This window comes from Talpa europaea, assembly GCF_964194135.1.
Source record: "Talpa europaea genome assembly, chromosome: 14".
NCBI lineage: Eukaryota > Metazoa > Chordata > Mammalia > Eulipotyphla > Talpidae > Talpa > Talpa europaea.
This window is the reverse complement of record NC_140082.1, coordinates 91870753-91895112: the sequence shown is the minus strand read 5'-3', so window position 1 is coordinate 91895112 and position 24360 is coordinate 91870753. Positions and strand designations below refer to the sequence as shown.

The 24360-nt window shown below is 65.4% G+C and overlaps 2 protein-coding genes across 4 annotated transcripts; both read right to left on the bottom strand.

The window, feature by feature from the left end:
• Window positions 1-3963: 3963 nt before the first annotated feature.
• On the bottom strand, window positions 3964-5225 carry RPS17 (ribosomal protein S17). Its single transcript, XM_084253742.1, has 5 exons — window positions 5189-5225; window positions 4845-4996; window positions 4567-4672; window positions 4375-4440; window positions 3964-4082 (listed from the first exon to the last, which is right to left on the bottom strand). Exons 1-5 carry the CDS (start codon window positions 5189-5191, stop codon window positions 4002-4004), a joined length of 408 nt encoding a protein of 135 aa, XP_084109868.1. The 5' UTR covers window positions 5192-5225; the 3' UTR covers window positions 3964-4001.
• A 2129-nt stretch (window positions 5226-7354) lies between these two features.
• Window positions 7355-23793, bottom strand: CPEB1 (cytoplasmic polyadenylation element binding protein 1; the record flags this gene model as incomplete). Of its 3 annotated transcripts, none has more annotated exons than XM_084253519.1 (10): window positions 23625-23793; window positions 17276-17499; window positions 15305-15557; window positions 13774-13887; window positions 13465-13569; window positions 12512-12648; window positions 10457-10655; window positions 8561-8655; window positions 8208-8288; window positions 7355-7465 (listed from the first exon to the last, which is right to left on the bottom strand). In XM_084253519.1, exons 1-10 carry the CDS (start codon window positions 23776-23778, stop codon window positions 7355-7357), a joined length of 1473 nt encoding a protein of 490 aa, XP_084109645.1. In that variant the 5' UTR covers window positions 23779-23793. The 3 variants fall into 3 exon arrangements, with proteins under 3 accessions (XP_084109645.1, XP_084109646.1, XP_084109647.1); XM_084253520.1 differs by having other exon boundaries at window positions 13480-13569; XM_084253521.1 differs by having other exon boundaries at window positions 13516-13569.
• Window positions 23794-24360: the final 567 nt, after the last annotated feature.

Genomic DNA, 24360 nt, shown 5'->3' with positions numbered 1-24360 from the left:
CGGGCGCCGGCCTGTCAGCTGCTGGAGGCGGAGCGGGGCCTCCGGAGGCCAAGGCCGCTGCCCGTGTGCTCGGCCCTGATTGCCCGGCGCGGTTTCCTCTGCCGCGGGGGGAGGCGGGGGGCAGGCGGGGAACCAGCCGATGGATTCACGTGGAAAACGCCCGTCTGGTGATGACGCGAGAAGCAAGCGGCTCGTGTGCGGGCTGCTCCGGGAGGGAGGGCGGCCCGGACTGTCGTGCCCTGGGCCAGGCGCTGCCCGGAGCTGCCGCGCACACAGACGAGCCGCCTTCACCCTCGGGCGGCGGCTCTTCCGACCTTGGGGGGCGGGTGAAGGCCGGGCTTCGGCACACAGCAGGCCGCCTGGCGGGCGCCTCGCCTGTGCCCCCCACCTCATGCCGTGGGGGGCCTTAGCCCCTTGGGCTGCCAGCTCCTCCAGAGCAGGACCCGTCAGAGCGACGCCGGGCCCCCCACGGCCGGCACCGCGTGTTCGGGAGGCCGCACCATGCGTGGGGCAGAGGCGCCCGCCGAGGTGGCTCCATGGAGAGCAGCCAGCGGGCGCAGGGCACAGCCGGGCCGTCGGGGACGCAGACGTCAGTCCGTCCGCTTGGTCTCGCCAGATCTGGGCCTGACGACCGTCCCCGCGGCCCTGGACTCCTTCCTCTTTCCGGGCAGGGGCGCTGGCAGGCGTCGCGCTCCTCGGGGCTCGGCCTGTCAGAGGGCCCGGGCTGCCGTGAAGACGGTCGTCCCGAGCGTGTGTCCGGGTCACCCCGCGAGCGTCCCTCTGCCGGCACCGCGGGGGCTCGCGGCACCTGACGCGCCTTCTCGGGACACGCGCTCTCTGCCGGAGCAGCCGAGTCCCGCAGACGCCCTCGCGGAGCCCACGGCCCGGGCCCCGCACCCGCTGTGGTTGTCGGGCCAGAGGAGTCCAAGTCACCGGGACGGCTAGACGGGCCTGCGCCGGCTGAGCGGAAAGAAATGGGGTCGTCGTGCTTTCCTAGGGCCTCCGCTCTCGGCGACACCCCCACTCCTGTGCCCCGCGCGGGTCTCCTGGTAGGACCTGGGCGTTGCTCGTGCCGGGCTCTGCTTCCCGCGCGCTGCGGGCTTGGGCCTTCTCAGCGCGCAGGCGCGGTGGCAGCACCTCGGCCGGGCCGGGTGGGGCCCGAGTGGGGTGGCCGGGTGGGGCCCGAGTGGGGTGGCCGGGTGGGGCCCGAGTGGGGTGGCAGGTGCCAGGGCGAGATGCACAGAAGCTGGGGAGGCGCGTGGTTGCTCTCCAACGAGTGCCGAGGGCTTTGCCGCTCCGCCCTGGGGTGCCGGGCTCCCCGAAGTCGTGGGACAGGCCACTATGACCCCTCCTGCGCCCTGGCCCCTGGCAGGGCTCGTGGACAGCCTTGGGGAGGGGGATGCACCCCAGGGCGGGGCTCGTGCCTACAGGTCACGTCAAAGGAGCCTCTCGGCTGCCAGGGGAACCGGGTGGAGCTCATCTCTCTGGGGGCTCAAGTCAAGACAGGGACACCACCTCCGAGCTGTACAGAGCAGGCGCGCGGCGGTGCCCCGGGACCGAGGAGTCGCCAGGACCAGCCCGCCGCCGCCGCCGGCGGTCAGGGCGCTCGCAGAGAAGGTTCCTCGAGCGTAAAGCAGCTCGGCCCGTCGGAGACCGCAGCACAGGAGCCCAGCCAGCCGCCTCGAAGGGCGGGACGCGCCCCAAGCCGGGAAACACCCTCCATTCTGGGGCCGCAGGCTCTGGGCTCACCCGCTAGCCTCGCCCGCCAAGAAGCTTTTACCTTCTTTCCTCTCCAGCCTGCTGTGGAGGCGCCGTCGAGTGCGTCACGCACTCGCCTTCTCTCTGACGGCGACTTTCACGGGGTGTTGCTTGGGGCTGGTTCCAGGTACTGGAAATGCCAGTGTCCTGAAGCGAGGTCTGTCCTCTGTCTACGTCAAGCAACTGACTCAGAAATGTCTGCGAGACCCCGCCTGTCTCCCCGCTGCTCCCCTCAGCAGTGGGTTTCTTCCGTCTGCCTGTTCTGCTCCCCGCTCTGTCTCTGGAGAGTCCTCTCACCCCCCGCACCTCTGGCCTGCGCCCCAGCTCTTGGATGCATAAATAAATCTTTAAAAAAAAGAGAGAGCGATGTCTGCGGGCCGGCTGGGTGGGGACTGCCCGTGACCGCCTTCCGGGTTGTCCCTGAGTCCCGGGGCGGCCTGGGGGATGCCGGAGAATTCTAGGGAAGGGCAAGAGCAAGCACTGAAGAGCCTTCCCATCACCCCGGCGCTCCCATGTCAGGCTTTGGGGTCACCCGCTGGGAGGAGGCATTTGCACAACCCTTGCCTTCAGAGTGGAAGTGGGGGCCGGGCAGAGCTGCGCCCCCGCGGGAGGCAGAGGGGTGGCCTGGCCGGGCGGCGGGCCGGCTGCTTCCTCTGCCTTCCCCGGTGCCCCGGGGTTGCCCTGGGCCCTGACTCTGGACGCTCGGTGCGCATGATCCCTTCAGAATCCAAGGCCCGGCCTGCAGAGGAGGGGTGACCCCCTTCAGCGCCTGCTCCCACCCCCCATGGGCGGCCCGCCCCACACCCCCGAGCGCTCACCCGTCACCCCACCCTCGTCCGGGCGCCGCAGCCGGGCAGCGTGCCAGCCCGCAGGTGCCCATCCCTGACTCCCCTCAGGGTGCGGGGGCCAGTGGCGCCGCAGCAGGGGTAAGAAGAGGCGCCCTCCCTCTAAGCGTGACCCTTTGAAGGTCCAGGACGAAACGGCCCCTCGGAGGCGGGCAGAGGAGCGCAGCCCTCGGGAGAAGAGAAGACCCGGGCGCGACACACTGGAGCCGCGGGTTCGAGGCGACCTGACCTGCGCCCCGAGTGCGCGCGGCCCGGCCCGGCCCGGAGAAGCGGGGTGGGGGTGGGGGGCAAAGGGCGCCGGCCTCCAGGGGGCGCAATCCCGCGCCCGCCGCCGCCTCCGACGGGACCGCGACGAGCCTCGCGCGCGCGACAGTCACGGGGGGGGCCGCCCGCCTCGGCCCGGAGCACGCGCGGGTCTTGGCGCCCGGGCAGCCCCCGCGCTCCCGCCTGGCGACGGCCGGCCTCGCGGGGAGCCCCGCCCCGCCCCGCCCCGCCCCCGGGCCCCGGGCCGGCCCTCCCGCGCCCACTCACCGCGCGCACCAGCCGAGCCGCTGCGGACACCACCGGGGCGCGGCCCGGGCCCGGCCGGGGAGGGCGAGACCCGCTGCGCTTCCCGGGCCCGTCCCGTCGAGACGCGCCGGCGACCCCGGCACGGGGGGCACGAGACGCGCGGGGCCGCCCCACGCCCGCCCCGCCCCGCCCGGGCACGAGTCACAGCCGGGCGCGGCGCACGAACCGCCCCCGCCCCCGCCCCCGCCCGGGGACCCCGTCCGCGGCGCCGGGCAGCGGGAGGGCGGCTCGGACCCCGCCCCGAGCGCGGAGGCTCCTGGCCGGGAACGAGGGGGGGCGGCGGCGCCGGGCGCGCCTGGACCCACGCGCCCGAGGCGCCCCCAGGCGCGGCCCCCGCGCGGGAGGAGCCGCCGCCCCCGAGGACGCCGGGAGCCGGGCCGGTCTGGCCCTGGGCCGGGGACTCGACGACCCGCCGCCCGCGCTGCTCCCCGGCTCCGACCGACGGGCCTGCGCGGAAGGCCCGGCCCGCGGGGACCCCGGGGATCTGCCGGAGCGGCCCGCGCGGCGCTTCCGACCCGGGCAGCGGCCCCCGGGCCCGCGGCGCCCCCCCTCGAGCCCCGGGCCGTCCCGCTCCCACCCCGCGCCGGCAGCCGAGGACGCGGCGGGCGCCCAGCCGACCCCGGAGCACAGGCCGCGCCTGGCGGGCGCGGGGGTCCCCGCCCCGCAAGCCGAGCGCCGGCCACTGGGGCAGCCGCCCCTTCCGGAGGCCCCCGCCCCTCCCCGAGGGGCCCCAGGCTGAGCCCCCCCCCCCCCGCTCGGTGCCGGCCGCGCCCACAGACCACAAGGCGAAGCCGCTTTGCAAAGTTTATTGGGGGGCGGGAGGGCGCGTCACACGGCGCCCCGCGGCGTCTTGAAGTTCATGCCCACCGTGGGCTGCGTGACCTGCAGGTTGGACAGGCTGCCGAAGTCCTGCGGGCAGAGGGCGGTGTGGGCGCGCCGGCGGGGCCCCTTGGCCCAGAGCGCGGGGCTCTGGGGGGACCGGGGCGCGCCCCTCCCCCTCCCCCCCCCGCGCTGGGGCCCCCCTTCCCGCCGAGACCCCGGGCCGCCCAGCAGCCTGGTCCGCACGCGGGGTTACCCGCGGCCAATTTGGGGCGACTGACGGGAGGCCCCCGGCGCGGAGCAGCCCCGATGGGGGGCCCAGCCCCACCCCCGGCGCCCGCCTCGGGGTTCGGACAGCCGCCCCGGCCCCGCGGCCTCCTACCAGGAGCTTCAGCATCTCCTTGGTGTCGGGGTCCACCTCGATGATCTCCTGGTCCAGGGCCGAGACCTGCGCGACAGGCGCGGCCCCGTCACCGCGCGGCCCCCGCCCGCCGCCCGCCGCCCGCCCGCCCGCCGCGGGGAGCCCGGGGTGGGGAGTGGGGGGCGGGCGGGGGGCGGCCGCGGCCGGGCTCACCTCGGGCACGTAGTTGTCCCGCCGCTCGCGCTCCTCCTCCTGCAGCTTGATGGAGATGCCGCGCACCGGGCCCCTCTGGATCCGCTTCATGAGGTGCGTGACATACCTGGGGCGGCGCCCGTCAGCGCCCCGGCCCGCGCCCCCCGGCCCGCGCCCCCAGCCCGGCCCCCCGGCCCGCGCCCCCAGCCCCCCGGCCCCCGGCCCGCGCCCCCCCCCGGCCCCCGGCCCGCGCCCCCAGCCCGGCCCCCGGCCCCCCGGCCCCCGGCCCGCGGCCTCACCCGGCGATCTTGTTGCGGAGCTTCTTGCTGGGGATGATGGCGATCTCCTCGCACACGCGCTTGTTGGTGTGGAAGTCGTTGCCCAGGCGCGTGTAGTACTTCTCGATGATGACGCGCGCCGCCTTCTTCACGGTCTTGGTGCGAACGCGGCCCTGCGGGGCAGGCGGGTCAGCGCGGGCCGGGCCCCCGGGCGCGGCGCGGGGCACGCCCGGCGGGGCGCGGGGCGCGCGGGCTCACGCGGAGGCGCCGGCCCGTCGGGGCGCCCCGCCCGGGGGGCGCGGGGGCGGCGGGCGGCGGCGGATGGAGGGCGATGGCGGGGGCCCGGCCCGGCCCGCGGCACCTACCATGGCGGCGGGTCCCGGGAAAGAGGCAGCAGGAAGCGCCGGGGGCCGCCGAGGCGCGGGCCAGAGCGCCGCTTCCGCCCGCGCCGCCCCCGGCGCCCGCCGCGCCCACAGCGCCCCCTGCCGGCGCGGGGCGGACGCGCGGCCTCTGGGCCGGGCCGGGCCCGGGAGCCGGAGCCGAGCGCCCCTGCCCCGGAGACGCGGGGCCACCGCGCGCGCGGCGCCCCTCGGCCGGCCGGGTCTCTGCGCCGACGCCCCTGGCCCGACGGGCTCCCCTCCGGCTCGGGGAAGCCGGGCCCAGGCCCTCGCCCCTCGCCCCGGAGCCCCCGGACCTCGCCGGGCCCCGAGGCTCGGCCCCGGCCCCTGCCCCCCTGCCCCCCTGCCCCCCTTCCCCCCCGCGGGCCCTCGCGGCCGGACAGGGCCACGGGCTGGGCCCCGCCGCGCGCGCACGCCCGGGCGCCTCGGGAGGGCGGGCTCCGTGGAGAGGAGGAGACCCAAACGGGGCCAGACTCCCCCCACGCGGACGGGCTCCCTCAGCACGGTCACAGCCCCGGTGGGAGCGCCCCTGGGGGGAGGGCGGGGGAGCCCCCCCAGGCCTTGCTCTCTCAGGAGGGGCCTCCCGGCCCCTGCAGGGCAGCGTGGAGGAGCAGCTGCCACAGGAAGCCCGAGCAGCCCGGCCGGGGCACCTGGACTAGGCGGGGGTCCTCAGCCCCGCAGGGACGGCTCCAAACTGGGTCTCACCCTGAAAGCGACAAGCGCGTCCCGCCTCCCGCGGCCGCCCTTTGGCCCGGGCCGGGCACCCCACAGGGCGTCCCGGACACAGCGCTCGCTCCCGCTCCTGTGCCCCGGGGCCCGGCTCCCCCACACCAGACACGCAGACCCGAGCTCTGCTGCAACGTGTTTATTATGTGCCAAGAAAACTACACGGCAGCGCCCCGCACCTGCGGGCGGCCTGCATGTACTACAGTGAGGTAGAGACTTCACACGCTTCACGAGACCCACGAGTAGCTGGGGTAGGCAACGACGCAACGTCAGCTCAGCAGGGGGAGGGCATGACACTGGTTCTTTGGCACACAGCTTCCCAAAGAGGGGCGAGTCCATTTTGTTTAAAAAAAAACAACGAAAGAAAAAGAAAGAGTCAAGTTTTCAAATTCCAGTAGCATTTCCGCCGACCGTACCTGGCGCTCACACAGTTCTCGAACGAAAGGAATACGGGAGGGTCCTGTCCCCCCAGAGAAAGGGCTCCTGCGAGCCTCCCCCGCCCCCACCCGAAAGCAGCCCTTGTTAGCTCAGTTACAAAAGAAAAAGTCCTGTGACTCTGTGATTAAAAACGTCTACCAACCCCACCCCCCGCAAGTGCAACTGAAGAAGGTGCAGGAAACCATTTAAAACTATGTACAGCAGCTGCGCAAACCTAGCCGGTCCAGGTTCAAATCCAAAAAAAAGGTATCTTCTTGGTTGCAAACGCCTCCTTTGCAACTGTGAGACAGCGGCCAGCAGCCCCAGACACAAAGTTGCTGTAATGTTAAAAGCTGCCAGGAAAGAAAAAAAATCTCTTGTTCCAAACTACTTAAAAACTGTTTTAAGGAGTGTAAAAAGGAACCGGTAAAAACCCTCGAGCGTAAAATATGAAATATGATTTTGGTTTAAATGAAGAGCAAAGTCTCCTTGTTGTGTACAGTAAAAAACACCAGCTGAACACTCAGTTTATGCCGTTCAGGTGGGGCCAAATCAATGAAAGGCACTGTATGGCAACTGCGGAACGAAACCTGCGAGGCCTGCGCGTCTTCACCACCAGTAGTGCAAGGAATGTAAAAAAGCGCTTCTAATAAATAAACCTAGAGGCAGGCGTCTGTGCCAGCACTTTCTGGACACGTAGTTCTTTTTTGCTTTTCATCGGCAAAATGAGGAACTAAAATCTGGGAAAACTACAGAGTTGCTTGGAGGGTGAGCCAGGGGTCCGTGACCTGCTCACCCCGACAACAAAACCCGACAAAACTCATTGTGCATTAATCAGTGCAGAAACAAAGACAGGTTCAGCGGGTGCAAATGTGACGGCGATGTCCCTTGTCCTCGGGAAGCCAGCTCCCTGGTGGCCGGTGGCAGGTGGTGCGGGCCACCCTGGACCGGCCAGCCTGGGGCACCTGCCCTCGGGCAGGGCCAGCCCCTCTAGCTGGAGTCTCGGTTCTTCTGGTTCCGCATCAGGGGGCTGTGATGGCGCAGGCCCTCCATGCTGTGCCGCCAGTGCCAGCAGCTCCGGCAGAAGTACTTAAAACACACCTGGGGCAGGGGGAAGAGGGGTGGGGGGGGGGAAGAGGTGTCAGCAGCGTCAGAGGGAGCAGGGACTCCTGGTCGCCTGTGTGTGGCCTTGGGACTGATCCCGGAAGAGGCTTGACCAGCAGAGGAGCCGCTGTCTCTCGCTGTCTCTCGGGATGCCCCCATGTAACCACCCGGGGCGGGCTCCTGCCTGTGGCGCAGACGCTACACGTCCCTCGAGCTGCACCTCCACGCAACTCGCCCGCACTCCCCCAACACCCCCTCCCCGACCCCCAGCGCCGGCCATGCCATGACACAGGGAGGCCAAACACCTAGGCCCTGGCCCTCTGAGTGCAGCCTGTTTCTGACAACTATGGTCCTAAGCAGAGATAAAGGAGGGGTCCCTGAGCAAAGGCCACCCAGAAAGCCTTGGGGTTACAGCAACAGCGCCTACTCTCGGGTACAGCCACCCACACCCACCAGGTTCCCATCAACCTCCGTCACTGCCACCACAGTGCCGTGTGTGCACATCGACTTCTGGGTGAAGCACTGGCCCACAGCCCAGTGAGCTTCCCGAAGGCTCTGGGCAAGGAAGCACATCCCCCTGGGACTCTGGCAGACATTACTGCTGCCCTCCAGCCCTGCTCACGGACAACCACGAGGCTCCTGAGAACCTTCTATGTCACAGACATAGACACAGACATAGACAGGGCCATTTTTAACTGAAGGTGCGGCTGCCCGGACATGTCGTGCCCGTGGGACTCACCTGATCGCGACAGAAGAAGGGGCCAGGCTGAGAGCTGCAGATGTGACACAGAGAATCCTCTAGATAGGGGTCAATCTGGACCTGCAGGAGCAGACCGGGGGGGGTGAGGCAGCTCTTCTACCCTCAAGGCACAGAACAGGGGCACACAGTGGGGAAGACAAAGAACCAGGGGCCTGGGGACCTGGAGGGCCTGGCTGGAGGCCTCGGTGACACGGGCGGCCCGGGCTCCAGCATGTGCAGAAGGAAAGGCAGGCAGAGGCCACCACACTCCTGCCCCGCCCAGGCCCGCTGTCCAACCCCAACCCCCAGGAGGCCTGGCCATGCCACACCCAGACCCAGATGGGCCCACTCACCTTCTTGGTGAACTTGGTGGTTTTGATCTCCACAAAGGCCGCGCTGACTGCTTTCAAGTAACTGCGCTGGTTATTGAAGGTCACGCGGCCAGAGCCTAGGACGAGAGTCACATCTTACTGTGTTGTCAAGCTCCTAAACGGCACCTGTCAACACCATTTCTAGACCAGTGATGGCTGGTGAAAATACGCTGTGAGCTGCCTCTGTCACCTGGAAGTTTCTAGTGCTGCACTACAGCAAGGAGACACAGGGTGACCTTGATCCTGTATCTTACCCAGCCTCTCAGCATGGCATGGCCAGACGCTCGCCCTCCAGGACAGGGCAGGGCGTGCTGACAGGGAGGCAGAGAGGGACTCCTCCAGGGGCAGGTGCACAAATGAGGGAAGGACTCAGAGCAAACTCGAGGTGGACAGACCTCACCAAAGGCAGCCCAGGGTCAAGGCTTCCTGGGCGCAAGGACTCCTGAGATTGCCACGGACAGATAGCTGGCAGAAGAACCTGGTCTCGCCAAACCCACCTCGGCCAGGTGGCCACGCAGCCCGAGTGCACGTCCTCCCTTCCCGTCCTGTGGGCAGCAGACGCCACGTGGGAGCGGCCGTGCCGTGACCAGCGCGCTCAGGTGTTTCCTCCTCTGACCCACCACCCAGAGGATTCACCACGACTGGCGCCTGCCCTACTTCCTGGGAGGCCAGGACTGACCAAGATCCTCGGTTAGGCCGACTGCCCTGGCAGAGACGTCCTGCGGTCTGACCTGGTCTCTGACCAGAGGCCTCAAGAAAGGGAACTAATGGGCAGAAGAGCTACAAAGACACTTCTCCACAGAGGAAATGCACATGGCCAACAGGCACGTGAGAAAATGTTCAACATCCCTCCTCATCAGGGAAATGCAGGCAAAACCGCACGAGGACACCACCGCAGACCCCCGAGAATGGCACACATTAAAAAAACAGGCAACAACAACGCTGGCGAGGATGTGGAGCAACAGGAAGCCTCTCCTATGTGGGTGGGAGTGCCAACTGGCCCAACCACTCTGGAAAGCCAAGTGGCGCTTCCTCAAATGACTAAAAATGGGGCTTCCACAGGACTCAGCCATTCCACTCCTAGGGACCGACCCGAGGGACATACAAACATTCATTCCAAAGGACACGCCCCGATGTTTACGGCAGCACCAGCTACCCTAGGTGGGCTGTGGAAATAACCCAAATGCGCAAGGACAGATGGGCGGGTCAAGACGGTGTGGTCTATGCACACAGTGGAATGTTACAAGCCATCAACAAAGACAAAGTCATGCCGCTCGCAGCAACATGGATGGCGCTGGAAGGGACGATGCTCAGTGAGATAAGCCAGAAGGAAAAAGAAGAATCAGATGGTCTCACTTAGAGGGGGGATGTGGGGAGCCAACTAAGGGATCAGGAAAGAAAGAACAAAGACGAAAGTAGCAGGCAGCTATACACCAGACTTTCTGCAGGGGAGCGGGAGGGAGAGGGACCAACACAGGGGCGGGAGGAGCTCGAAGGGCTCCAGTGATGGTGCAGGGGGTGAAGTGGTGTTGGGAACTTCTCGGCGAGACACCTCAGAGGAAGCAGCACACCCCACAGAAATGCAGGGTGATGGAGACATACATACACAAGCAATACCCGGGACAGACCAGCCCAGGCCCCTCCGCTGTGCAGCCCGAGCGCCCCGCTGACATTCCCGCCTCCTTCCTGCTGTGCACGGCACGCTGCTGCTCCCCGTTGTGGCAGGGAGGAGATGGATCAAGGGCTGGTGGCTCATGTGGAAGGAAGTGCCAGGCGTGGCCACACGCTGACCTGGGCCAGGCCGCCCTCCCCACTCTCAGGGGAAGCCTGGCACACTGGTCTGATTCCCGGGGGACCCACGCCGAGGGGCACACTTACCAATGGGGTATTTGTGCTTATCAGTGTCGATTCCAGCATACACCACCCCCCCAAAGAGGTCATTCAGGATGGCCGCCAGGGCCTCGGCGTTGAGCATCCCATGCAGCGCACCCACAAACACCGTCCTGCTGGGGTCCAGTCTCTGAGATGGGCTTCGGACGAAGTTGCTGTCAGCTAAGACCCAGGGGATCACCTGTACCTGGAAACCACCCAAAGGTGTTTGAGCCCGGCTGGCGGCTGGCGGGCCTGCATGCAGAACAGTGGGCACGCCTGGGGGTGGGTGGGTGGGGGGTGCCATGGGTCGCAGAGCACAGCGACGCGGCAGGGGGTGGCCGCGGAAACCAGTGTAAAGGCTGCTGGCACCAGGCCCAGAGCAGGCCAAGACCACGGAGGCTCCTCAATGCTGCCTGTGGGCAGCTGGGAAACCAGAGGACTCAGGCCTGAGGGGTCGAGGCCGTGATAATCTTTGGAGGCGGGCCGGCGGGTGGGCGTCCGGGGAAGTCAAGTTCAACGGAAGGAGAAAGGCCCATCCTCTGCTTTTCCTACTCCCATGGTGGTGGGGGTGTGTCACCATCCTGGTCCACATCTGGAGCCACTGAGCTTTCCTTGACACCAGCCAGAGGACCGGGCATTAGAGGAGACCCCAGAGGCAGACCCCACGGAGGGTGGGCGCAGTGGAGAGAGAGGTGTGGCCAGAGCAGAGCCAGGCCACGGGGTGGTGGGAGGAAGCGCCAGGGAGGTGCCAGGGAGGCGTCAGGGTTGCCTGCAGTGGAGGCCTCGGGAGCACGCCACCCTGAAGGCGAGGGGGGGACAGGAGACGGGCAGTGTCATGGAGGGGCATGGGACCGCTGCGCAGCCTCATGCTGTGAGGGCAGCCCCTATCTCAGTCCTGGGGGAAGCAGGGTTGTGACTGTGTGAGCCCTGCCCCCCACTACAAAGAGGGCCAGTGACTGCGGTCTCTGGGAGATGAATCAACCCTTTCACCGAGGTGCAAGGTGAACTAGCAGCGGGAGGCGGTGAGGGGACAGAAGGCCAGCCTGGCTGCATGGATAGTTTAAATCCACCGCCACCATCTCGATCAAACAGGCATCACCCCCCCTCCCCCACCACCCGCATATCATAGACTCTACTTTCTAGGGCAGTTTTAGGTTCACATCCCACATGAACACCCCCACTAGGAACCTACACCCCCGTCCCCACCCCGCGGAGGCCGCGGCTCTCGTCCGTGCGCACTCCTGGCGCTGGCCCCACGCCCCAGGGGTTCTGACGTAAGCATCGGGACGTGGATCTGGGGCACGGATCTGCCACCGCAGGGTCACACAGGGTAGCTCTACTGCCCTCAACGTCCTCTGTGCCGCCTGCTCAACCCTCCGTCCTCCATAAGCTGTGGACACGGGCCTTTTCCTTAAATAGGCATTTCGATTTCCTTCTATAGAGGAGGAAATGAAGTTTCAGAAACATTAAACATCCAGTCCAATGTCAAAAAAGCGATCTGCTCTAGAACCAGACTTAAACCACCACTGATTCTGAGCTCAGAGCTTCCGTGGACAAGGTTTTCAAAAACCACTGACTGGAAAATGGACTTGGCGGAAGCGGGAAGTGGAAGGGCCGCCCAAACTGACTGGGGAAGTCTGAGACGGGGCCCAGGCACCTGGGATGAGGTTGCCAGAGGCCCGCTGTGCTAAGGACACACAGGCTGGTGCCAGGAAAGAAGCCCAGGGGACTCTGACTGCCGCCTGGGGAAGGGGGCATGGGACAGGGGCTTGGGGAGTCGTCCCCGCGGCCAGGGCCAGGAGGCAGGCGGGGAGAGACGGCGGCAGATGGGGGCATGTCGAGCAGAGAAAGCCGCTGCTTCCGGCTCCCCTCTGAGGCAAAGGGTGCGGGAAGAAGTGCGGACGCACTGTTAAGTCCGAAGGTGTTTTCTTTCTACTGGAGCTGAGAAGGCCTTGAGGCGCTGCGGGAAGACTGCCCTGCGCACTGGCTCCCGCCAGCTCCAGGAGACCCCCCGCTGCCGCCCATCATCCCGTCCACGGGGAAAGCACCCACGCCACGCACCTCCTTGCAGCGCATCCTGCGGCTGGACATCTTGAAGTAGTACTCGCCCAGCCCGTCCGGGCTCAGGGGGTCGTGGGAGCATGCCTGCAGCAGGGCCCGCACGGACTTCTCGAGTTCGAAGACCAGGTACACATACCCTAGCCCCGTGAAAGAAGCAGCCCATCAGTAGCCCCCGGGGGCCCTCCTTGGCCTGAGTTTCGCAGCACGGGGGTTCTTTGAAGAGAGGTGGCCTCCTAAGATGCAACTCGGGCCTATTTCTGAACAGTCTCGTGGGCCAGCGCATTCGCCACCCCCAGCGGCCAGGCCGCGGGGAGGGCAACGCCCACGTCTCCCCGGCCCCGAGAAGGGCAGGTCCTGAAGGGAGGACGGAGGAGCCCATCGTGTCCACAGCTCCCTCTCCCGGGACTCAGCCATGCTCGGCCGGCAGAGCCGGGCCCTGGGGAAGGAGGGCGGGCGGGGCTGGGGCCAGGCCGCAGGGCACGGCGCTCCTGCTTTAAAGACCTACTTAAAGCACGGGCTGGGCCTATGGAGCACTTTCCATGGGGATGGGGCAGGGTGAAAATAGCTGCTGCTCCTTTCTATAGGGAAGGGATCTCATTTCTGAGCAGTGAGGCATCAGATGCTGGTCCTCGTTCCTGCCAGCTCCAAAGGGACTTCAGAATCAGGCCAGGCGGCAACACGCCTGGGCAGGAGGCAGGCCGAGGGAAGCTGTTCCGAGACCTCGTTTCGAGAGGAAAGGGGCCGTGGCCCGGGTGTGGAGGGAGGTGCGCGGGGAGGGCCGCACTGCCCCCGCAGCGTGGGTCCAGACAGATGGCGGTGAGTGCAGGGACGGGGGGTGCTGGGCTGGTGGAAGGTCCAGTGCCCTGGGTGCCCGAGCAGGTGACCGGCATGCAACCCTCAGTGCAACTATGTGCCAGGGAGGGAAAAAAAAGCTCCTACCATGTCATTATTACCTTTAGGCATATTACCTTTGGGAGGGCACCGGGGGTGCTTGCCATCCTTACCAGGCCACTCCACACTCAAAGAGCCAAACACACGGAAGGTGTTAACCAGGCCAGCTGCGGAGAGAGCGGAGGGAAGGCTGAAGCTGCGCACACCCTTCCCTCCCAGGAAGCTGCCGCCGCTCGCCGCCCAGCAGACAACAGGGACGGGGGCCCCGGGTGCAGATGACGGTGACAGCACCACGCGGACGCCACAGGCACCGAAACAGACCCTCCCCACCCATGCTCCAAGCTCTGGAAGGGGGAGGCGGAGGCACTCACCTTCCGTAATATCCCAAGGAACACCTCCGAGGAACACCTTGCAGGAGTAGACGGGGTTCTTGTAGCTCCGTGGGGGAAGCTGGCCGCTCCAGGTGCAGGTGGCTTCATTCACCGCTTCGGTGGAAGACACAGGACTCAGGACCAACAGTCACGGTCCTCCTTGGGGGTGACTAGCCTGGCTGCCTGGAGACCCCCCCCACCCCCAGGACCAGTCTCCTAGGCAAGAAGCGGCAGCCGACCGATCCCAACATGTGAGCGACCCAACTCACAACTCCGCCCCGCCCCGAGCCAAGGGACAGCAAAATCCTCACGCCCCACACGGCTTACACACACAGAACTGACACATATACAGAGCAGTCTCTCAAGTTATTGTTTAAATTCTAATGAAGCTGGTAATTGCTGGAAAGGGAACAGCCATTTTGCACACGTCGGGCCTCCCCCCACCAAGCTCACCGGCAAGCACGAGCCTTCCCCTCCAGTGTGGGGCGCTCGGCTGTTTCCCGTGAACTCACCTCTGACAGAGGTCGGGATGCTGTCGACAGAAACCCCCACTAACTGTCCAACAAACAAGGTCATGATGGCGCCCCACGCCCCCAACTTCCCTGCGCTGCACCGCCCAGCTGCCCCGAGGTGAGCACGCGCCATCACTGTGCCCCCGCGCCCACGGGGAGGCCTCTGGACGGGTGAGCTCCATGTCAGGGGACCCATCTGGCTGGGCAGAGCGGACGCCGCCTCCTGCTTGACCTGCCCTGACCATTTCTGCTGGCCTCTCTGCACGTGACGACCAGCTCCACTTTCTAGTCTGGCTGGTCCCACCTGCGCCTCTCTGGTCAGAGCCTGACCTCAGTGAGGGCAGGCAGGGCCCTGCCCACGGTCCTCCCCCCTTCAGCACGAGGGCCACCGCGCCAAGCCCTCCCTTCCACTCAGGTGACGGCAAGGTGGCAACCCTCAGCAATTTTGTGTGAACAAAAGCAAGTCAATGTAACGGCCTCATTCAAAGCCATGGTGATCCCATTTCGTGGGAAAACAAGGACACTCGGGTGCAAAAGCGGGGCTGCCAAGACCGTGAGCGCCAGAGCGGTGGTGCTGTCTGGGGAGAAGGAAGAGGGCAGGCCGGGGCCCATGAGCAGGAAGAGGGAAGCCAGCGGAGACGCACCGACAGAACAGCCGCTGCTCAGGCCCCGCTCCAGCACCCTGGACAGTGGCGGGCCTGGCCCTCCCTGCAGCGACCCGCCGTACCTTAGCGAGGTCTTTGCTTTCTGGCACGGCAAGAGGGTTTGCATGAACTTAAGACCACTTAAATGACAGAACCGCAAGGTTGCTTGGGGATGGCCCTTATTTAGAGACTGACACGCTGGGCATCCCTTCCAGGCTGCCTCCAGGAACAGCGATTTCCTGGGACAAGTGGAGACGGCGTGCCAGGTGTGCTCTCCCTTCCTCCCCACTCAGCGCAGAGAAGAGCGCCCACTGCCCCAGCAGGTGGCTCATCTGCCACCAGACCGCCCTGCCTCACGGGCCTGCGGCCACTCACCTGCAGCCTGCCGGTGCAGCCGGGCCTCTCTCTCTATGCTGAAGGGGTCTTTGGGCGCTTCCAGGAGGTCCCAGGATGGCCACACTGATGCTCCTGGCCATCTCTTTGATGCACTGGTTGGGGAGGGAGTGACCGCAGCGAGAGCGGCTTGCTCTTGGTCCATCCGAGACCCAACCCCCATCTTTAAGGGGTCTCTGGGACCACCCCCAGTCAGAGATAGGAAAGGCAGAGGAGGGGAAATTCGAAGGCTTGACTAGGGGAGGAAAAAATGAAGATAGAGGTTTTTAAAGAGCAGTTTAGTTACAAAAGTAATACTCATAGTAACAACCAAACTACGAAAATACCTTTTAACATTGGATACATTTTACTTTCTTCCTATGCTTTTTCAGGATTAGCTGTCTCTATAATTTAAACAAATTCTCTCCCCAATTCAACTTTTTTCACATCAGTCTTCATAACCATTTCTAATTAGATGCTCATCCTGTTTACGATGCTCTGTGAGGGAAAAAGCTATTTCACTGACCTGCCCCTACCATCAGACCTCAGGGTACTTTCCATAATTTCAGGGTTACAAAAAAAACTTTAGGGCACAGCTTCTTCGTATTTTGCAATTTCTCTGTTCAGATCCCTAGAAGCAGGATGCCCAGACCTGCAGGAGATCTGCGTTCTACCAGAAACATACGAGAACATACGTTTCACCACAAGCGCATGTCAAGGTTTTAAATTCGACTAATTTAGAAATGGGTATAACTGAGAGCCAATTAGAAGAAGACTGGAATAATGACCCACAGCATGTCCCCTTAAGTCTGGGCTCTGCCTCTATGACCTCCTGTGAGCTGCCTGTCCCTGTTTCTTCACCAACCAGCCCTGGGGTAGGTGTCTGAGAAAGTTCTTCCACAAAATCCCAAACCACTGGGGCCTCCCTGGTGGCCTAGGGGTTAGTGTCAGTGCTACTGATGCGACAGCGTCAGTTCCGCCCTGGGCCAGGGAACTACCTACATGGCTCAGCAGCCCTCTCCTGTCTCCCTGCTGCTCCCCTCAGCAGTGGATTTCAGAAGATCTGCCTGTTCTGCTCCCCACTCTGTCTCTGGTGAATCTTCTTACCCCCTACACCTCTGGCCTGGGGAAGAACCCCAGTTCTTCCACTCAAAAATAAAGAAAATTGTTTTTTTTAAAAATCCCAATTAAAGCTGTTATAAATTTCCAAGGCCGAGCCCCAAAGTGACAACGGAACTGGAAGACCCTCACGGAGTGGTCTGATGGGAGAAGCCCCCAGCCCAAGGGCTAGAGGTCTTCCGCAGTCACTTCTAGAAATAGCCTGAACTTTTAGTCAATGACCAGTGGGAACAGCTTTCATGTCCAAAGACACGCTAGGCCAGGCGGGCAGGAGATGGAGGTCCGCCTAGGTCCCATGACGAACGGGCAGTGGGTACACCATGCTGCCGCCGACATGGAGATGGCGGGAGGGCAGGACAAGGCCGCCCCTTCAGCAGAAAGAAGCCAGGCTTGGGGAGCACCTGAAATCAGATCTGCTTTGGGGCGACTTCTCACGGGTCATCCCCCCCGGCTCCCACGCTAGTCCTCTGCCAGCTCTGCCTGCACAGGGCCACACGCCAGGCACTGCAGCTGAGGAGAGTGGGGTGCAGATGTGGACTCGAGGTTTCATCGATTCCACCGGACTTCCGACGGGGGCTGGCGAGTGGGGGAAGCCCCGGCCCAGGGAGCTGCTAACACGAGTCCCACACCCACCACTGCAGCCTGTGGCATCTCACAGAGGTGCGGGGGCCGAGGAGACATGGTGGGAGAGGCAGGGCGCCCACTGTCACTTCAAGTGAACAGTTTCCCCACAGCCTGGATGCATCCTCGGGCCCACTGAGGACCGGCAGCTCTCCACAGCAGGCCATGCCCCACCCTGCCCGAGCCTGCACCTGCTCACACACCCCAGCCCTCCCTGCCCCAGAAGTGACATACAATCAAGTCCGAGAGGTGGTCTGAGCCGGAGCTAAAGCCACTGGTGTCGGAGTCGGAGGGGCTGCTGGAGCGGGAGTCCAGGATGGGCCGGGGGTCCAGGCGGGCCGCTCTCGCTGATGGCGCTGGGAACTTGTCCAGGTCTGATCCCAGGGGGTCCAGAGGCAGGAAGCTCAATGGAGGTTTCCCCAGGACACTGCCCAAGGGGGTGTGGAGCATGCTCAGTACTAGAGGAGAAAAGGGCTCGCGTGACCACTCAGCCTACTCCCCAGTCCCTGCATAGCCACCCCACAAGACACCTGGGCATGCCTGCAGAAAGCACGCTGGACCCACAGTCAGAGGACTGTGAATGTGGGACCCCAGCCCAGACGCCAGCCCATGGGCCCACCGGAGGAGCTCAGGGTAGCTTTCTGAAGACCGGAACCCCTGCAATTCCTGCCACCCAGGCACACCGGCCGGTGCCAGCACCCAGGAAGGGCGTGTCACCTGGACCCCGGTCAAAGCTGCCATCAGCATCTGACACCCCCACCCGCCCGGCATGTCCACAGGAAGCCTAGGCCACACCCCTCCTTACCATCTGCCGCTGTGTTTATCAGAGGGGTCCCCACCTTACTCACACTAGCTACCACACAGACCGTCCACTCCAGCCTGAAGTCTGGTGCCCCCGCATATGCAGCTCATCTGAGCTGCGCCCCCAGAGCCCCAACATACACACCCTGAACTTCAGACACTGAGGGTGAAGCAGAGGACGCTAAGCCTGTGGTGGCGTGAGACAAACCGGGCAGAGTCCTCAGTCTGACACCCCCCTCCCAAATGCTGTGTGCTCTTGGGAGGCTCCCAGCCCGCCCCCCCCCCCATGGTTCTTGGCTGGGAAACCAGCCTGAAACAGGGTGAGGAGAGCCCACTCCCGACTGTAGATGGAGGCGCGCAGCAGGGTGGTGCCGGGCACCACACCTGGGGAGAGCACAGTGGGTAGGACAGACACGCTGGAGACGGGTGGCGGGAGGGGCGGGCGTTTCACCCTGGGTGAGGAAATCCGAATTCGTCCATGAAGACGAGGACAGAGGCTCTGTCATGGGTGGCAGCACCACTGACCACCAGAAGCACTGCCAGGTGGAACCGAGGCGCATCCAAGTCTGCGGGTGGCCCGAGGGTGGCACAGGAGCCCACGGGCACCGTCACCAGAGCCGCTTACGCTCAGGCGCCATGGCCTCCCGTGGGCAGCAGCGGGCCCCCAAGGCCAGAGTCCATTCTCACCCCTCCAGCATGAGGGTGGAGCAAGCTGGCTGGAAGCAGGCACCGGGCACAGCACCCAGGGACACCAACCAAGCAGCAGCAGACACTGAGGGGCGCAGGGAAGGGGCCAGGCGGGGCAGCTCAGGGAACAGGGAGGACGGTGTTGAGGCCAATGGCAGACACGGGAGAAGCCCGCTGTGGAGGTGGACGGACACTGAGCACCGGTACCCAGGTGGAAGGGCACCTGGTGAGGCCGGAGACGCTCCCGGGCAACAGGGTGCAGAAAAGCTCCAGGCGGTCAACCCAAGTTGGTAGAAACGGCCTCTACTACGGCTGAAAATAGCGCGTTGGGAGTAAAAAGCAACACGCTGCAGACCACCCGCCCCATCTGTGCCGACCGTGTCAGATGCGGGTGGTGCAGCTGATCTCCCCGCTGCAGCCCCACTCAGCCGACCTGCGCCTTCTCGCTCTGCCCAGAGGGATCCCGTGGCCATCGCAGCCAGGTCTGGCTCTTCCTGAGTCTGACGACAGGCTGGTCTCCCCAGGCCCCCGGCAGGGCCAGCCCACACTGCCCACAGGTGAACTGCGCTTCTGGCCATGCTCACGGGCAGCTGCCGGTCAGGCACCTGCTGTCCTGCAGTCTGGACCAGATCCCACCGAGAGCAAGCCACCCCGCAGCTCACACACGGCCTGAGGTTCACCAAGGGCCTCCCGCCGTGGTGGCCGAGGGCCCAGCAGACCGGCTTTGCTGACGGACTAGGAAGGCCGGGGCTCCTCCCGACAGGAACACCGGCTCGCAGGCGGCAGCAGCCCGCTGTGGTAACGGGCGCTCGAGTGGTCACACGCGGCCTGGCCGAGGGCTCCCGCTCATTAAAGCTGCCTCAGAGGGCACAGGAGACCAAATCAGCAGTAATATTTTTAGACGATTGTTAACTTTCTCCACTTTCACCCTTCAGCGCCAGCTCCTGTGGGCTTTAGAGCTGAGTCACCGCCGGAATGTCCTGAAACCTTCCCCAGGCGCGCGAAGGCGCCCGGGGCCTGCCGGCAGCAGGGAGGGCCTGGCTCTGCGCTTCCACTGTGAGACGCCGTCCGAGCGGGCGCCCAGAGGGGAGGCCACGGCCACGGCCAGACCGGGACCCTCCTCCCTGCCCCGGCCAGGGCTGCTCAAGATCTCTCCGAAGGCACAGAGGTAGGAAGGGGCGCGGCCAGGGGAGCACACGGCCAGGCGTGAACACCCCAGCCCTGCAGCCCCACGCCTCTCCCCAAGGTCGCGGCGATTCCTGAGACTGATCGCTACCCACCGGGGCCCACGGCCACACCGTGAACCCCAGCCTTTCCCTGCCTCTCATCGCTGCGCCAAGCCCCACACCTGAAGAGAAGACACACCCTTGCCCCACCCAGGGCTGCTCCTGCGTGGCCCTGGCACCCTCACCTGCACTTCCGCCGCAGCCGAAGGGACCTGCCGTCCCAGAAGCCCCGCTACTCCGCACGGACGCTACTCCAAACAGACCTCACCCCTGACAGAACACCGGAGAGACGCCGGCCAAGCTCCCCACAAAGCCTGGAGAAGGGGCCGTCCATTGCTGACTGGCACCAGCGAGAGGCCAGGAGAGGCCTTGTCTGAACCCTGCAATTCAGAACCCAGGTCCGCGCAGGCTGTGGCTCCTGGCAGTCCGCAAGCACTTGTGACCCAGCCCTGAGCCGGGCGCTGAGCCAAGTGTCAGGGCCCACAGCTGACGCTGGGGTGCAGGGGAGCCGGGGGGTGCAGGGCATCCCTGGTCCTCAGAGGAGCCCAGCCCTACTTGGAGCATTGCCTCAGAAAGGGTGGTAGAAGCCCAGGGCGCCCCCCAACTGGCTAGCAGGGAGGGTAGACCCCAGGGACGGGACAGGGACCTCCAAGGGCGAGGGGGCCCTGCCCCGTGGGCTTCTGCGCTGGTGCGGTGACCGGCCCTTCTCAGGTGCCCCAGTGGGGGTTCAGTGCCCCCGCGTCCTGCTGAGTCATGCTGGGTGGAGAGTGGGGGAGGCAGGCACAGACCCGGGGCGCACGGCCACTGAGCTGCGACGGAGGACGGAGAGGGCGAACCCGCCCGGGACGGGCCCGAGCAAGGGCCACCCGGGGTGTGCCGAGTGGGCAGCCTGCAAGGTCTGCAGTGACCCCCGACTCGGCGGACTCGCGCGGCACTCTGGCTGCTGCTCCCGGGAACACAGGTATGGCGACAGCGAAAGGCCGAGAACCCGAGGGGCCCAGGCTGGAATGCCGGGTATGCTGGCGAGGGCGCCACTTCTCCGCAACAGGAGCCACACAGGGCCCCCCTCCTAGGGACCTGGAGGCACTCAGAGAGGTCACCGTGGACACGGTGAGAGTCAGTCACCCCACCGCGAGGCCTGAGGGCAGGCGCCATCACAGGGCTGACGACACAGCTAGCAGGACCAAGGTGGCCCGAAGCGTGCCACTGGGGCGCAGCTCACGTGCCCTGAAGGTGTCCTTCCCAGGGACAGCGAAGGCCTCAGTGGAGAAGAGTCCAGGATGTGGGAAGGGCGCCCCACAAAGTGCCAAACCAATATGGGCCTTGCAGGCACAACTCTCAAAACCAGGCCCCCGCCTGCCTCCCGGGTCTTCCTGCCGACCCAGGCTGATGAAATTCACACGAAGGACCCCAGCCCAGGCAGAAGGGCTCCCGCGCCAGTGTCACACTGAGAACCCCAGGAAAAATGGTCCCACACAAGAAACCCTGCTGCAGGCAAGAGGAAGCCCCATCACAGTCACTGCTGCTGGGACCACTCCTGAGGAGCCGCCTCACCGGCTTCCCGAGACGCCGGGGTGATGGCTACAGCAGCGCCCTCGCCCACTGCTGTGCCGGGCACGGCATCAGGGCACCGGCCCACAGCCACAGCATGAACTCGGCAGCGTCCTGCCGCCTCCCCCACTGTCCCCACTGCCACACTTTAAGAGGAGGCGGTGTCTCGACTCGAAGCCAGGACAGCCTGGGGCGATACGTCACCGCCCAAAGGGTACACCCCGAGCTCCACGCAGACAGCAGTGCACCAGGTCACCCGCAGAGAAGCCCAGACGGACTGCCCCACCCCCAGGCGGCGGAGCTAGCCAGTCTTCAGATGGGAAGGCAGTGTAGGCGCTGGCACGTGGGTGCGTGTTCCCGCAGTGCTGGCGAGGGTGCCCAATCTGGCACTGCAGCTGGCTGGTGGGAGGGCTGCCTCCTACACCGGGAGGCGGTACCCCCGCATGGGCTTTGCAAGGAGGCCCGGAGCACCGTGAAGCAGCGAGATGGCCACGACTGCAGCTCCAAAACCCAAGGACAACACAGGTCAGGGAGGCAGACACACCTATGCCGCACCGCGCAGGGCCAGGCCCGACCTCAGCACAGCTTCCTGCCCCTGGGACACGAGGGCCACAGATCGCGGCCCTCCCTGACACACACGAGCACACAGTGTTTATCACCAGAGGGCTCAGGCGGAAGGTGGGGTAGTAAATCCACCCCTTAAGAGACAAACAGCCTCCAGCACAGGCCCTGCAGGGGGTGCCAAGCAGCGTGGCTGATCAGGGCCGTCCACAGTCCAATTTCACAGACACGTCCAGCTGCCCTCTCTGAGCCCCAGCCGGGCTCCGCAGGCCAATGGAGGCCCCACGGCTGCACGTCTCAGCAGGACCCTTGCAGCTTAAATAAGCCAGAGCCAGAGTGGGCCCCACCCCAGCCCAATGCCAGTGAAAGCAAGAGCCCAGCACAGGTGCCCTCCTGCAAGGGCCTGGGTGCCGCGCCGGGACAGCGGGAGTGAGGACAAGGTCAGCGTCAAAGCCCCCACACGGGAAACCGCCGCGGCCCAGAAGTCCAGACCTCCCAGCACCGGCGCTGGAGCAGCACCAGGCTCCCTGCCCGGGCGGGCCGTCGCCAGCCTTTCAGGAAAACCCGGAGTCCTGGGAAGGCCGGAATCTGAGGCAACCCCGCTCGACCTGGAGCGCTTGCCATCTCTTCTCCCCCGCAACCACATAAACAACCCCTCCCCCCGTCAAGCGGGATTTCACTGACACAACTGGGCATCGCAGTGCCGGCAGGCAGCAGCCCGGGCTCCGCACCCTGGAAGACCTGCGCCAAGCAGGGCGGAGGCCGGGGAAAGCATCAGGACAGCACCTTTCTGCCACGTCAGTGGGGGGGGGGGGGTCTCGCGGCGGCTCTGTGGGCCACGGGCACCACACCACATCACCACCCCCAACCCACTTTCATCTTCTTACAGGATCTGCTGCTGCCGCCTTTTTTCAGGTACGATTTGTACCAAGCAAAAGAGAGATTTTACGGATGCCCAGCGCGCTCCTGAGCTCACATTCCCCCCGCAGCCTGAGGCTCCGTCTGGGCAGCCTCCCCCTCGTGCCACTCGAGGGGACAGACGGTGGTGGGAGGGTCCGCGCAGCAGCAGGTCCAGGCGGCCAGGAAGCCCCTTCGGCTAGTCCCCATGGAGCCTCCCAGACGGCCAGGGACCTGAAAGGGGAGTGGCTTTTCTTTTATCCACTTGGTCACCTTCACACAAAGAGGAGGAAAGAGGCTCCAGGCTGATGGCTGACCCCCGGCCCCTGCCCTCCGCGGCCCCTCAGGGTGCTCCTGACCTCTTGGCTAGTCAGCCCCGGGACTCCAGGGTCACCCAGCCTCCCTGGAGGCCAACATCCTCCCCTTGCCAGGATCCGGGGCCCGCTCCCCGGCGTGGGGTACTCACGAGTTTTAAAAGCCACTGGGAGTAGGATGTGGACAGCAGCTCGCCAGTCCCTCACGGCCCCTCCCCCGCCTAAAAGTGTTTTGCTTCATCATCTCCAAGACAGGCCTGGGCGCCAGGGTGAGCCGGGTCCTGCCTGCACCAGGCCGTCACCTTGGGACCTGCCGGGGCGGCCCGGGTGCAGCCTGGCAACTCCGGGGACCGGCCGGGAGCAGGCGCCGTGCCTGTCTTCCCCAGCAGCCCTCTGTCCTGCCCGCCCAGCCAGCATTGCCATCTCTTGCAAAACAGCTCCATGTTGGGGGGGGGGGGGGATGCAAAGGGAAGAAGGAACAACTGTTGCTAGGGTAGCTCTGCGCCCCCCGTGGCCCCCACCCCAGTCTCAGTTTCCGGCACTCACCTGAGGGTGTGCTGCTCGGGGCCGGGGAGTCGGCGTCCTGGGTGCTCCAGGGTCGGTCCCAGCCTGTGAGGCTGAGCGACTGCAGGCCAAGGCACAAGTCGTTTGCATCTGGGAGGCCACGGGAGGATTCTTGCGCAGAGGTGGGGAAGAGCATCCTGCTTGTGACTGTTTCTTCAGAGTCCTGGAAGTCTGCTTCGGAGAGGACAGCGGAAACCCCGGAGTTAAGGGCTGTTTCCCCCAGTGTTATCCGCAATAAATACGGTCAGCAGCAGCCTCCCCGGCTCAGGGAGCAGACACCCGCGCTGTCTGGACGCTGCGGGCGCTGCCATGCAGCCCCCTCCTCACACACACCCCTATCCCGTCTGCAGTACAGACGGGCCAGCATGTGACCAGGCTGCTGCTGCTTCCTGCTGCCAGTGACATCAGCCGCCAGCGAGCAGAGCGAGCGGCATCACCCTCCCGGCGCGGGGAGGAGCAGAGGGCCGGCGGGGAGGAGACTTGCCACTTGGAACAGTCCGGGAGCAGCAGCGCCCGTGAGCCAGATCGCGAGGCAGTGCCCTGGTCTCTAGCAACGGTGGCCACGCAGCCGTCCGGCGTGACTCAAGTCCTCTGCCCACAGCCCAGCTGAGGCAGCCGCTGCTGCTGCTCCGCGGCTCTGCCCTCCCGCCCCTCCCCCCCCCCCCCCCCCCCCCGCTCTCCACCCCCAAACCCAAAAACACTCTAGCGCTGGACTCTC

Coding starts and splice junctions, on each gene's coding strand:
- RPS17 (XM_084253742.1), bottom strand. Junction 4,673..4,844: donor CTCCGCAACAAGATCGCCGG/GTGAGGCCGCGG, acceptor GCGCCGCCCCAG/GTATGTCACGCACCTCATGA. Junction 4,083..4,374: donor AGGAGATGCTGAAGCTCCTG/GTAGGAGGCCGC, acceptor CTCTGCCCGCAG/GACTTCGGCAGCCTGTCCAA.